Source organism: Leptosomus discolor, chromosome 9 (assembly GCF_034619465.1).
Source record: "Leptosomus discolor isolate bLepDis1 chromosome 9, bLepDis1.hap2, whole genome shotgun sequence".
Taxonomy (NCBI): domain Eukaryota; kingdom Metazoa; phylum Chordata; class Aves; order Leptosomiformes; family Leptosomidae; genus Leptosomus; species Leptosomus discolor.
Window position 1 is genome coordinate 41,440,180 of NC_141399.1, and position 15,050 is coordinate 41,455,229.

At 40.4% G+C, this 15,050-nt stretch overlaps 1 protein-coding gene across 3 annotated transcripts in view; it reads right to left on the reverse strand.

Moving 5' to 3' along the window:
- The window catches only part of IL1RAPL2 (interleukin 1 receptor accessory protein like 2), a 387,077-nt gene that overhangs the window by 170,518 nt on the left and 201,509 nt on the right, over positions 1-15,050 (reverse strand). For all 3 annotated transcript variants that reach the window (XM_086470269.1, XM_086470270.1, XM_086470271.1), the window contains exon 3: positions 4,874-5,060. In XM_086470269.1, coding sequence (XP_086326395.1) covers positions 4,874-5,060 — 187 coding nt within the window. The remainder of the gene's footprint in view (positions 1-4,873; positions 5,061-15,050) is intronic.

Sequence of the window (15,050 nt, forward strand, 5' to 3'; positions counted from 1 at the left end):
CAGTTACAACAGCCTCATCAGCTTCAGAGATTTGTGTAAATCGCCCAGATCTATGCCCCATTTTCTGCTCATCTGCAACAGCAGTGTCAGAAATACAGCAAACAAAATAGAACAAAGCTTTCTCTTAAGAAAACAACCAAACTAGAAAATACGTTGACATGCAAATATGTTGTATGACAGCAAGAGATCAGAATGACACAAACATTTTTTTTTTTTATGGGACTCCATACACATTCCAAATCCACAATATGAGATTCTAAATTAAAGGATAATAATAAATAAATAAAGAAAAAAGGGACTGTGAGCTTCTGGCCTTCCACTTGAAAACGGAGCACTGAAGCACTTACTCCTATCCCTAGTAGGCCAAATTTAGTTCCGATGTGGGTAGATTTTGAATTCTGAAACTGTGCAATACTACAACAGGTAACAGAGTGTTCTGGTTATCCTTCTGTTTCTGAAGTGCAGTTGTAAGGGAAGTGTAATCTTGTCTTGCATGTGAACTTCAGTTAATACCAATGACAGAGAATGGTCAGAATCCAGATCCTGTCTGCTGTGCTAAGAAGAATCAGAGCTCATTTTTGTTATAAAATTGCACTGACATAGCTTGCGACTCATGCAGGACACAGATCTGAGGTGGAAAATGCCATTAAATCCTTTCTGATTTGCACTTAATTTTTTAATCCTATTTGTCCTAGTTTCAGCTGGGATAGAGTTAATTTTCTTCCTAGTAGCTGGTGCAGCGCTGTGTTCTGGATTTAGTGCGAGAATAAGGCTCGTAACACACTGATGTTTTACTTGTTGCTAAGTAGTGCTTATCCTAAGTTAAACCACAACACTATTTAAAGGTACCTACTTGGAGCAACTAAATCTGAACACTGGGCAAAGAATATAATTTGGTTTATTTGATCCTAATTTAGAAGGAATACAATGCCCAGAATGCACAAAGTAAGCATATTTCAGATACACACCCTTTCAGTGCAGTGCTGGATCAGGTGGTACCAGTTTTACATTCTCTGTTTTATTTTAAAAAGTAAGGTAGCAAAGAGATCGAAGATACATTTTCATACGCTTTATATTTTTATATACTACATCTTTGTAATAAGGGCAACATCTTTACTACTACAGAGATTAATGATGTAGCACAAACAATGTTTGTGCTATTGTGGTTTTACAGAGAGGAATTGTTCTGTTGGAATTGTTTCCTAATTGTTTCTTTTTGTATCTACTTAAAATATTAAAAATTATTTATAAGCCTTTCTTTACCAAATGTTAGCTAATTAATTTTTCTTCTACTGACTATGCAGGCTTCCTAAACATATGTTGAAAATGCCTGTTTTATTCTGCTGTTTTTCACAGACTAGTTCAGTATGAAAAGCTAAAAGTAAAAAAAGGCGAGAAGCAGGAAAATCATAACAATTTGTATTTTAAGCAACATAAATGGTCAAGAAACAAACCAATTAAAAAACCCCAAACAAACTAGTCTTCATATTGTGAAAACAATCTAGATTTTACCACCATAGGTCTGCTAATTTCTTTAAAAACCTAAGTGCTCAATTGTACAACTGTTGCTTGTTTAACCAATTAATTGCTCTTTTCTGGTTTTGCACCATGTTTACCTGCTAGCAATATCTGAAAGTTTCTTTTTCTAGCCTACTTACTCTCCTTAGGCATCTTAACTGCTTTGGGTTTTTTCCCCAAATAATTAAGTTGTGCACTATCATGCTTCTTTTTCTCTTCCTTGAAATTTAAGGGGCAGCAGCCCAACAACACTATTTTTTGGTAGGGTAGATTACAACTACCTGTCCTTCACCTGACATTTTGACTGTTTTCACAGCCCATCTTTCAACCCTGTAGCAGAAAAGGGATAGTGGAAATGGATTAAGACTCCTCATTCTAGAGGTAATATACCTTTTTCCTCTGCCAGTTGATTTTTCATGAAACTGCTCTTACTGTTAAATCCCATTTATTCAATCATGACATACACATTTATTTCAAAAAAATCCTTATACTTCTTGTCAAAATAGTTCTAACAGGTGTAACAGAGCTGTGTATATATCAATGACACTAATTGTGGAAATCTTCAAAATAAATATTCCATGCAGTGTAATTCTAGCCAGAAGTGAAGTTCATACTACTGTTAAAACAAATCCCCATAGCAAATGTTGTATTACTCATCAGGTGTGCATGTGGAAATCTGTTCAAGCATAATTATGTTAAGAGTGTGTTTAAATTACAGTTAACTCCCTGTAAATTGATGCAATTATTGGCTCAGATTCATTAATCCCTCCATACAGAGAAGCCTTTTGGAAGTCAGGGTGAGTCCTGCACATGGTGGTCTTGCACCATTACTGTCCTGGTATTTCATCGGTCACAAGTCCAAACTACCCAACTACCAGCGAACTGTCAAGTTCTCACAAACACAAGGATTTCTCTTTTCAGCCAAAGGTATAAAGAAGGAATCTCAAGGACTTCCTCATATTTATTTATCTACTGTTCTATTTTGGACAACTTACGCTCTCCCCCCAGATGAAAATCTTCCGTAAATAGTTCAGCGTAATGAAAAGGAATTGCCCCCCAGTGCCTCTGGAGCAGATTTACACAAGATGATGGCTGATTACACCTTCATGTACATGTCAAACTCAATCATAAAGGTAGAGGGGAAAAATTTGAGGATCCAGTATGTTATGACTGGAAATAGATATCTTCTTCAGACAGTGAGGGTCAGATCCTAAAGCAGAATATTACTTTATACTCTTCTTCAGGAGAAGGGACTTTCTTTTTGTTACACACATTGCCTCACACAGCATGATCTTAAGTCACAGCCTGCGGCTTGCAGGTGTTACCCCAGTATTCATCATATTATTTTGAAATCCAAGGAATTATATATTTTCTAGAAACTGGACTTCTGCTCTTTTGAATAGGCAGACTTCTATTAATGGTTACTGCCATAACACTCTCTAGAATATTTTTCCAGAACCCTGTTTCAGGAATAAGTTTCAAGGGACAACCTGACAAACATACCTTCTGCATAACATTAATATTGACATTACACATTACTGAGCATCCTGACTCGGGTCCAGATACCAGAGGTGTTGTCTAAGAACTAAACTGACAGCACCTTACTGTTAATTATGGGTAAGGAGGTATAGGTAGTAGGTTATTCCACTAATGCCTCTTTTCATTATCAAGTCAGACTTCGATTGTCTCACCATTATCACACAACCACATCAATTCTGTTCAATTTCACCACGGTGACGACTTCTCAGTGAGCTGTCACACTCCAGCCTGGTGTCATACAACCTGTGTGTGTGATCCAGATAACACGTGTGGGTACACAGAACAAAGACCCTTCTCGGTCAGCACAAAGCATTGTTGATGTGGGGTTGTACATGCATCTTCCTTAGACCAATTTCAGCTCCATGACAGCTGAAGATTATTCCAGCCAGACTATTTTTGCAGTGTGCTCTTGCAAAAAAATGAGATCTTCAGTGATCTGGTATTCAGTAATACCCAGGCAGATAGGGCAAGAAACAGCTACTCTCTCGTACCCTCTTTTCTCCAAGATTTCAGACTTAACTAAATCCATACATTTATGTATGAACAGCACTGAAGATATCCACCCATACGCTGAGAGGAACAGCTTCAATGGCTGAAAGAAAAATTTTGTTTATACTAACAGTGGGTTGTGACACACGTTTTGTTACTATAAGATAGAACACGGGAGATTTCTGTACAAAATAGAAACAGATGACAACTTTTACAATTGCTCTTTTCTGATGCAACCTGCTAAGGATGAAAAAAATCTGCAGGTCTGCACATACCTACTTATTTCACACAAAACACTGTCTTTAAAGAACTTCATTAAGGTTGGCAAGCCAAACACTCAAAATTTAGGATTTAATTGGTTTGTATGCTTCTGTCTTCATTACCTGAACCAAATTTGTTCTAAACTCATTCTGCCTTCATCCCTACAATCTAAACTCCATTTTCCACAGGCTCCACCAAGCCCTTCCTCTTGCCCAACTATTTCATGTTCTTGCTGACTCTCAGCTCTTTATTCTTCTCCATCGTTTCTTGCAGCAACTCACACCCAAGGGCTTTTCAAATATCAGACTTTGGTCCAAGTCCAGACAACAGTTAAAATTTGCTAAACCTTGCTAAGGTCTTGGTACTTAATGTCTGCCTGATGACCCATATTTTAGTCATTCTCCTGTTTTCTTGGGGAGCTGCAGAAACACATCTGCTGTTTAAAGGGGTGTGTGATACCTGACAGGCCTTGGAGAAGGTACAACCAGCTGAGCTACCAGCTGAGTAGTAAAAATATCTAACAGACCTCAGTTAAAATTAACAGAGCTCAGTAAAATTACTCAATGAACTTCAGCAAAAGTAAATGCATCTCTCTGAAATTACCCAGCAGACCTTGGTAAAAATTAACAAGCCTTGGTGAAATTACCCAACAGACTTCATAAAAATTAATTGGGTAGCACTACTGAAGCTGGCAGTGCTGATACACCTTTGGCTCCATTGTAGGTTGCCTCCCTTTGTTTCTACAACAGTATCAGGTAGGGAGATATCCCAGCAAGGTGGAAACTGGTACAGGTGCAAGTGGTTTGGGAACATGGTACTGCTGTTAGAGAAGTCATGCGACCTCTTGCGCAGAGCATCCTCATTGATGCTGATTTCCGTTGGACAATGACTATGCTGGGTAATTTTGCCTGCACTTTAATACTACTTCTGTAATACTGGGAGAGCATCCTCCAGACCAGTCACAAACCACTGCAGGCTCGGAAAAGGCCACCTCTAAGCCTCAGACCGAAAACAGCAGAAGTTTTGTACAGTTTCATCACAACAGCAACAAGACAGCAATAATCACCTTGTACCACACCACATCCGGCTCTTGACTGGCTGTTTTGTAATCCTCAATATCAGGACAGGAGATTGTCTTTCTCTTAGTGACTTCTGATTTTTCCAGATATCTGATCTTGCTGTTGTAGCAAAGCCCAGATTCATTCTCAGCTACCGTCAAGGACATGGACACCTTCATGCAATACGTTGAGTTTCTGCAGGGACAGAAAGACGTTTTCATTTATCCTACCCTCCTTTTTCCATGTTTGTTTCAGCAGAGTAAGTTTCTTTGTTAAGATCTCATCTTCACAAACAGTTCAGTGACACATTCAAATAGTGACTGTCATGCTACGCATTTCCAACCCAGAGGAATTACTAGAAAATGTAAAGGCTTATTTCTGATTTACTGTGAAGAACCTGGTAGAAATTTTGTTGACAAGTGATCTAACCCAGCACAGCAGCTCCATCAAGCTTGCAAGTCTACAAACACAGGAAACCTGTGGGCATCTCAAATGTTGGTCAGGACATACCATTCCATTTCCTCTGTGTGTCACAAACATTCCTCCTTTCCCTCTTTCTGCCCCACCTTCAGGACATTTCACACCAGTACGCACTGCTATACATTTGAGAACAAGGGTTATGTGCTGGATGTTAAAGCACATCATGCAGGAAGAATTCCTCCCCCTGAAGGAACCGCTATATAAAAATCCTACAGCATGTGATATTGTGATGGATCAACCTGGACCTGCTGCCAGCCACCAACCCAGCTGCTCTCCCACTCCCCTTCAACAGGATAGGAAGGAGAAAATAAAACGAAAAAGCTCGTGGGTCAAGATAAAGACAAGGCAATCACTTACCAATTACCATCATGGGCAAAACAGACTTGACTTGGAAAAAGTTATTTTAATTAATTACAAATTAAAAGAGGTTTGGATGTTAAGAAAGACAAAAAAGCTAAAGCACGTTCCCTTCGCCTCCTTTTTTTACTCCTCTACCTCTCCCTCCCCAAGTGGCACGGGCGGTAGGGAATGGGGGACTGTGGTCTGTCCATAGCAGCTCCTCTCTGCTGCCTCTTCCTCCTCACACATTCCCCTGCTCCAGCGCGGGCCCTCCATGGCTGCAGTTCCTGTCAGGAGAACCAGCTCCCCGGGTCCCTCCATGGCCACAGAGGAGCCTTGGCTCCGGGCCTGGAGTGCCTCCTCCCTCCTCCCGGGGGCACAGGCACAGGCACAAAAGAAGTCACACTGGTGGTTACACAGACACATTTTAGCCTTAAAACCTTGAAAAAATGTGATCCCTTAGCTCTTCAAACCATTGCCTGCTCTATCACCAAAGAACCCTGACGAAGTTAAACCCAGGTGAGTGGATTGTGAGCTACGCCTAGTTTTTCTTAAAATCAAAGTAGAATAAACACAACCAGCCCAGCTCCCATGCCTCACAATCATGAAAACAGGATGTAACTGAATTCCTTCAGTCTTACATCTTCAACAGACTATCAGATACGCAAAAAAAACCCCAAACTGGCGTTTGTCGTGGTGTCACTGTGAAGCATCTGCACTTCGCACAGGATCGTTGCAACCCAGACCGTCAGCTTCTGCCCTTCATTAGGTGTGATGGCAAGCTACCACGTACAAGCGACAATATAATGAGGCTCTTCCTCCCGTTGTGCATCATTTTGTCATTTTAATTGACTGTGCCACAACCGAAAAGGCCTGGAGTAAAACCGACGTGCTGAGTGGTTACTCCCATCAAAGGGAGCTGTGGAGAGGTCTTGCAGGAGATGTCGCCGCTTTGCCACTGCCTCTTCCATCGCAGCTCTGCTGCAAACTGGTTTAGCTGAGGCAAGAGGGTGGCATGGCAGAGAAAAACTGCCCTGCACACCTGGAAAGTGAGCCATCAGTCAAACCCTGACACTAATGATACTGGCTGCTCACTCCCTTCAATTAGACCCATGACAATATTTTTAATTAAAAAAAAAAAAAGTCCAACATTGTCTATAACAAATCTTCTCTTACACAACGTTTCAACATGTCACTGTCAAGTGAGCCTGTAGTTAGGAAGAAAATAAAAAGGTCTATAGGGACATTTCATCACAGCTCTAAGCTTCATGCTAAACAAGCATTGACAAAACACTGTGCAAATGGCTTCTTGTTAAAGGTGTGCCACGAGCAGGTATTTGCAGAAAGAGGTATTTGCAAGGCAAAACAACAGGCAACCTTCAGAAACCTCCCATTTTCAGCATCGTTATTGTTATGTACTCAGCAGAACCACAGACTTCCTCCTTCCTACCCCCTTCTCTTCAAAATGCCACCTACATATTTATGTAACAAAATCAGTGGATATATTCTCTGTCCCTCACCTCACGGTGGAAAGGCTCACTTTGCACACTGCCATGATGTGTTTCAGTTGAGAGTCTATAAAAAAGTCTCATCCTCACAAACTGCACAAAACGTATTATTTTACCTGAAACAAAAGCTCTCTGGACTGAAAAAATGCATCATTTCAGGTGAGCTTTACAGAAATACTTATATGATTTAGGGTACGTAAGTCAACTTTTCACAAACTACTTGCTTTTGAAAAGGACTACCTCTTTTGTAGGAAAAAAACCCAAATATATTTGGAAAGTTCCAATGCTTCCTAATACAGCACTGAAAATCCACAAAATATGGATACAACTACCCAGTGTAATCGATAGTAATTAATCAGTAATGATTATTTAGCTTTCCTGAATGACTACAAGTATTACTAAGTGCAAATAAGGTCACATAGGCTCAGTAATAATGATCCAGGCTGATCAAGAATAATGACTTTGAATAGTTGTCCATTACTCAGTGTTACTTAATACTGCTGTATTTTCTGCTAACAATCTTGCATTATTTAGATTGTATTTTGAACAGTGCTGGAGGCTACTTCTATTTAAAATGCTTCCTGGAACCACGACCTAAAAACGCAGTATTCTTTTCATTAGTTACAATCAGAATTGAGTAGAATTGAGAAAACTAAGTGCCTGGTGAGCACTATCACTTTTGTTCATACTCCATGACTGAGACAATAAACCTGTTCAGGCTCATGATGAAGAAAGCCCTCACTAAGCCAACAGCAACAGACTGGAAAGCGTGATGAATGCTTCTTCACCATCCACTCGTGTTAGTGCTACTGCTGGTAATTCAGAAAAGGGCAACTTCTGCAGGAATTCCAGTGAATGAAGCAGCAGCCCTCCTTTAATCTAGTCAGTTCGGGATAACGGTTGTGGGAGGACATTTATGAAATAAGGGACATGTGAACAATCCAGCCTTTCCAGAGGATCCGAGCTGGGACGTACAGGAACTGCTGAAAGCATAAACAACTTCCAGTGCAGGGGGCATGAACATCTTACAGGTCCAGGAGAAGGGACAGCCACCATTAATGACACAGTTTTAATTTCTTGAAGAAGATGGGTGTGAACATTTGTGAACATGACTTGAACATGACTCGCAATGTGGCCAGTCAGGTTGGACTATGGGCTGTTATTTGCGATGAAGCCAATAAGTATTCATTGGGTGTGGTCAAGGGTTATAAATTGCACTGGAAACACAGAAATAAAGGTTCACTTGTTAGATCACATTGATCGTGTCAGTGTCCTCACGCAGCTCCCGCGAACAGTTATATTTCAGTCACATGCAACAGGAAACAGCCGTTTGATCAGCCTCACTTTTTTCCTCAATTTTTGAGGCAGAAGTCTGGGAGCCTAACTTTGTAGAAGACGTGAGCCACTCCTCCCAGTGCTAGCCAAGCTGTTCCCCAGGACAGTACGGCTTTCATCTCTGAGTCCTCTGAGCAGATGATGGGTCTGTGTTGACTTCTTGGAGATGTCCATGGCTACCATTTTTCTGTCAGCTCAGATGCTATGAGACTGAGCTTCCTAAAAAGATAAATTCCCTTTGTTTTAACCAAAAGATTACCATGGAATTGACCACGTTCATTCTATGTGGGAATTAGTAGACAAACCCGTTGATTTTCCTACACAGAAAAAAAACCCTCGTCATTTGAACTGCAATTTGCAGAAAAGCATGCATCTGGTTTCACTGGCACATGGGAACTTGCTGTCTTCCCTCCCTTGTGGGGCCTGGAGCATAGAGGGGCTCTCTAGAAGGTGTCAGCTTGAGGGAGAATTCAGGAAGGTATCACAAAGTAGTCAATAGTCACTACAGCATTTTTTTTTCCTACCCGGGTAAACAGACAGGAGTATTATGGTGCTGGCCACCACACAGGTCACTGAGGTGATGAAAACTCACCTACAGAGGTCCCTTGGGAAGCCCATAGAGCTGTTGGGCTGGAGGGATCCAGTTCATTCTTTCCCATTGTTTTCAGGATCTCTGTGCCCACAAGGGCTCTCCTTGATAAGCTGCATTTAAGTTGTTTATGGTAAGGGTATTTTTTAATTTATGTTTTTTTAAAGGTGTGGAGACTGACTAGCATGAACCCTACACTTACTGCTTTTCTTCTTTTAAAAGCTAAACAGATGGCCTATGAATTATAAAAAGGAGGATCCACTTTTGTTTTCAGTACACGGACACAGAGCTTGGTGGGGGAGGTCAGCGCTCCCAGCAGCGTGCAGAGTGGCAGGAAAGGTTATATGACCGTATTTAATGAGGAAAGCTGGAACACAAGAACAACAGATAACAATCGCAAAGCAGGTAACCCAGGTTTTGCTGTCAGAATTGGTGGCTGCTGGAGGGCTTCTAGCAGTGAAGACAGGTAAGAGTTGTATATAAGTAGAGAATACTGAAACCCAAATGAACCTGGCAGACTGCAGACAGCGCACTTTCCACATGTAATGGAAATAAGCCCATGAGTCTGAAAGTGGGTCTTTTAATAATTTGACTTTGCTGAAGGTTTTCAAACCATTCATTTTCCAGGGGAGCCAATTTCCAATGGATTCCATTTTGATAAGAGGTAGCAGTGGTCATAGGGGGAACAGGAAGAGGGAAGAAAAGAAATAACTGCTCCATAGTACAAAGAAAAAAATTTGTCTTATGTTTTCACACTGAAACTAAGATTCGTAATTCCTTATTTCAAGGGACTAGTTATAAACTGGGCTTACTCTCTCGGCTGGAAATGCGAAGAAGGGTTTAGCTTTGCCAGAGTTCACAAAGAGTTTCCTTTGTTCTGGTGGCAAAGCATTTGTAATCCCCAGGCCACCCGGAACTGGCTCTGAACCACAAACTAAAGCCAGCTTAGAATCCAATAGAAAACCACAGGGAAAACCAAGGGAGTTGAACAGGTCTCAAAACAAAAGCAAGCAAAATTGTGACTTCGAAGCAAGGAGAAGAGGGAAAAAGGAAGGATATAAAGAAATGGATAAGGAGGACATTTGAAATTGAAGTGTCAATCCCTAAATTATTTTTCATCTTGTTTTGGATTCAAGACAATTCATCAGCCCTAAGGTTGAATTCAAATTAGAGTAAATATTCACAACTTTGGAAAAAACTTCTCTTGGCATTTGTGTTTCTGCTAAGTGAGGGTGGTTTGTTAAAAGAGTCAAGTAAACCAATTTTGTCTCCAGTATGCACAGAATCTTCCCCCCTTGATTATCGATTTTCTCATAAAGAGGAAGGAGGCAGAAAAATGTTTATTTTAATTCTACTAGATCAGAAAAATCCCTAAATTTGAATTGCATATTTATACAAGAGGATTTGCATTTTTTTTTTCTTGCAGGTTCATTTTTCATTAAGTGTGGGGGGTTTTATTACATTCTCAGACTTTGATCTTAGAACTAAGACTATGGTGGTAGATCCAAAAGCTGGGAAGTGTATTTATCAAAGCAGTGCTCAGGGAACACCACAGTTCAGACTTACATCTCTCCCAATGTACCTAAACACTCTGGCTGTTTTAATGACATTTTCATTGACTCACTGAGCTACTGACTGCAGGACTGTATAGGTCAACCTTTACATTCATCTTTGCTCATTCTGAGTTAAAGCAGTAACAGCAGTAACTACACCACCAACTGTCTTTGTCCATCTGAAGGTTCACTGCAATTAATGCACTACCAGATCCACCACCAGATGCTGTAAGAATGTGCTATGTTATCAGCTTTCACACTTAATTAAGCATTTGATTGTTTCCCTCTCTCTTCATAAGAATTTTATAAAGTTATCCCTGTCTAAATTTTACACTTCACATAATGGTTACCCAGCAGCTTCACTGGTATCTGAGCTTGTTTCGCTCAGATCAATGAGGTCACAGTTTAGTGATCTGCTTAAAGAAAAATGAGTTATTTATTTATCATTGTTTTTTTCAGATCACACAAACGTAACATCTTTCCTAAAACCAAACTGATTATTACTTACTCTTCCACGGTTTCATTCAAGTGCTAACTTATTTTTCAGCAACTACCACTGCTACATGTTTGGGGTCATTGTCTGGAAAAGATCAAATTCCCGCAGATGGTGTGAATCGCTTTCAGAGGTTACAAATCACAGATCCTTCAAAGTTTTTGGATTTTCTCTCCTTATCAATTTGTCAAGTGAGAGAGCAATGCTCAAAGAGGAAGAATTCAACAGATGGTTCACACTGCTGTAGTTGCTCCCTGAACCACAGGCCAAGAGGTGCAGTGATTCTGCAGCTTGTGTGTGTGGTACCTGGACTTGGCGCAACTTCAAACATTCCTAATCTGTAGTTTGCTTGCTCACTGCTGTTGTAACTGTAATTCTAATATCAACTCTGATGCATGATAAAGAGAAATCCTAATCCCATGTTACTTCTTTAATGTCCAGCTGGTTTTCAAGATCCTACTAGCAAAAGAAAACAACATAATGGAAGCATGATCTCAGAAAATGAAGCTGTAAAACCATACAATGTTACAAATCCAATGTTCTTGCTTATCTCTACTTCTTTTGATCCTCCAATAGAGACCTGCACTGTGAATCCAGACAGAGGCACCATTCAAGGCTCCGCTCCCTTCAAGCACAAAAAGTATTCAATTGCTACACAAGACTCACTAGAAATAAGATGACAATTTGACTAAAACATACTAGATGTCCCAGAGGCCCGTGTTTTACAATGGACAAAGGCTATACCATCACTATTCAAAAGAAAGAACTACTGAGCAAAGTCACTGAAGGTAATTTTAAAAGGCTCACGTTAATGACAGCTTGAAAAACAGGTATCCAGGGATGTCTTCTCAAGTTAACCATCAGGAATATAGTTCTCACCAGAGGCACTTAAAAGCAAGACCTGTACTCCTCACTGTGAGTTTAGACCTGTTTAGGGAATTTTCAGGCTTCCTGGACACTGGGACAGAGAAGCAAAAATGTTCGGATGTAGCAGTTGGGTAGTTTCTCACAGTCGGGTCTCTCTAACCAAAGCTTAGATATAAGTTTAATTTAAAGTTGGACTTCAGCTAACATCCTTACTAAGAGGGAAAACGTGACACAAAAAGGTCAGGAATTGCCTAGTACAGTCAGCGATATAGCCCCTAACAGCAAGGCCATAATTTGAAAATTCAAGGATAATCTCTAGTACCATGTTTCTTAAGCCCCTCTAAGAACAGTAAGTGACAGCGAGCCTGATTTGCACATGGTTAAGGGTCAGGAGGAGCTATTTCTTTTCTGGTTGCCTTCACACACACATGCACTGGTCCTGCTGACCTCTGCATCGTGACAGAAGCAAGTGAAAAGCAAAGAAATCTCCAGTCAGTCATTACAACAGGGACTACTCAGTCTCCCAGCATCTAAGATGAATCACACAGATCAACAGTGTTCCTTGGTTGTTGGGTTGGGTTTTTTTAAGTCTTCAAAAATGTTACCTATTAGAAATGAATACATTAAAATATAATACAGAACACAGAAGAAATGCAGAAGCCAAAAGAACACCAGGTTATCTCAGCATATCACACCTAAGATCATGAACTATATGGTCTGTATCAGCTTCAGCACATCCTGTACCAGCAGAAGAAATCCGGTAATTGTCTGGGTTTGCTCTCAGCAAAAATTTTTTCTTTACCCTTAAGAACTACAAGGCAGCAAGTTGCCCTAAAGTTTGCTACTGGAAATGACTAAGCCCTTTTCATTTATTTCCTAATAATTTTCTATTAGAACTCTGGATATTACTATTAAATTATATTGTCTTACTGAAAAGCCCCATTACAAATGACATAAATCTGAGGCACAGGGACAACTGCTCCCAGGAAAGTATTAAGAAATCCCCTTCTAATAATTTTGTATTTGCAATAACCTGTTTCTGAGAGCACTGAACACTTTCTCCTTTATTTCTTCCAAACCACAGTGTGTGAATTAGTGTATCTACTCCTCTATGCTTTTTTTTTATCAGACACCTAGCATGCAAAACCAAAGTTGTGTTCAGGATACCCATCAGACTTATCTGCATTGCTAAACCTCACTGATTTTGTTGCCTCAGGGAATGTGGAGTACATCCTTTATGCACTTAAGTCCTATTTTGTAGATGCAATGAGGAAAGACAAGCCCCGCTCAGTTCGTATACAGGTGACTGAGCACATAAACCAGTGGACCAGTTATTATCTCATAGGGTATACAAGGAACGCTATCATGAAGAACCATGAAGTGAATGCCCTTATGCCAATCTGCAATGTGTTTGAGTCCTGCAGCTGAGTCCTCCTGGCTGTGTCTTCCCCTAAGTGTTTGCCAGAAAAGAAGAAACCATCCTCCAGATCACTTACCAAATACCAGTTTAACTCCCTATGGTTCTGTCACCTTGTACCTTGGGCATGATGGATTTTCTCAGGAAACCTTCCATTTGTCTGTCCACTCACTGTCTACTGACGTGTTATGGCTACAGCTGGCTTTGATGTGGTTTTCATAAGGAGTGGTAGTACCTGGGTAAGCACATTCTCCTCCATTGTTATGTGGAGAACAGAAGGGAAATGAAAGCTCCCTGACATGTCGGTGAGCAGACGGCTGAGGAGGGCTGGACAACATCTTGGCAACAGGTCTCCTGCCTGCAAAGTTGACTGCATGAAGAAGCAGTCACCCCTCTTTACATCCTTTCTTTGTCTCTACCAGGCAAGGTTTGAAGCCCACCAGGGAAGGCACTTCTTCCACAAGCAACCAGTGACAGTGAGCTGAAATGTTACTGAGGCACTGCAGCACATGGAGCTTTCACTATGAGAATCTGTAGAGACCAGAAAGTAATGCCTGTCATTTTAGAAGTTTCTAAAGCTGGGATTTTACTACTAGGAAAACTGAAGGACACACTATATTCTCGTTCTTGTGCATGCTGCTGCAACAGGGAAGTCACTGGATGCTCTCCAACTACAGAGCAACATAGGCATTTCTGCTTGAAGCCAGACTGTTCCTGCAGCTTCTCATCAACAGTAAACACTGGCTTTCAGAAAGACAGAGGATGGATATTTTCTTTTTTAAAGCTTTAGAGAAGGAGGGTGAGTGAGCGGGAATATACATATCACAAGGGAAAAGAAACAAATCTTTGTTTTTCTGTGAGTGTAAGTGTCAAAAGAACAGATAGAACTGATTTCTCTCAATAAAGACAATGTCGTCAAAATGATTTACAGGAGCGCCATCAGTTTTTACACCATTTTAGACAGAAAAGTAGACGCATTCTCGTTCTACTTTCCCCTGCATTTTGATAATGCCAAAACATTATATCTCAGTAAGTTAAATTTTGTTTTATCATGAATCATACTGACTTTATATTGTATCTGCTCTAACACTGTATTAAAGTATTGAATACTATATATCACAGGGATTTTGTTTATACAGAATCAGTCACATTTAATGTAGGAAATGTCACAGACTTTTAATGCATGACATTTAGTGTCATACAGAGCCTGGGAAGACTATGCCATGCTGAATCCATGCACTTGCTTTAAGTGTGAAATTTAACTGGCTTCTACAGAGATGCCTGGGACAGTACAGCCATGAACGCTGATCACGTACTAGTGTGCAAGTCTAAGAGGTAACTACAAGATGTATAATCCATCAGCTACTTAGATGTGCCTCTCTTGGATATCTGATGATTAAAGGCCCACTAGAAAGTATCACCTTTGGATCTTTTCAGAGTAAGTCTATGGGAAATAAATGCACTTGCCAGTGAAGCATATGGAAGGAGATATTCTATGACTAAACTGGAATTACAACACCGCGTTCAAAGGGATTTGTGATACAAAATCACCTTTGTCATGAACAGTTGAGCACTGAATAAAGTCAAAGCACCTGAAAATGAAA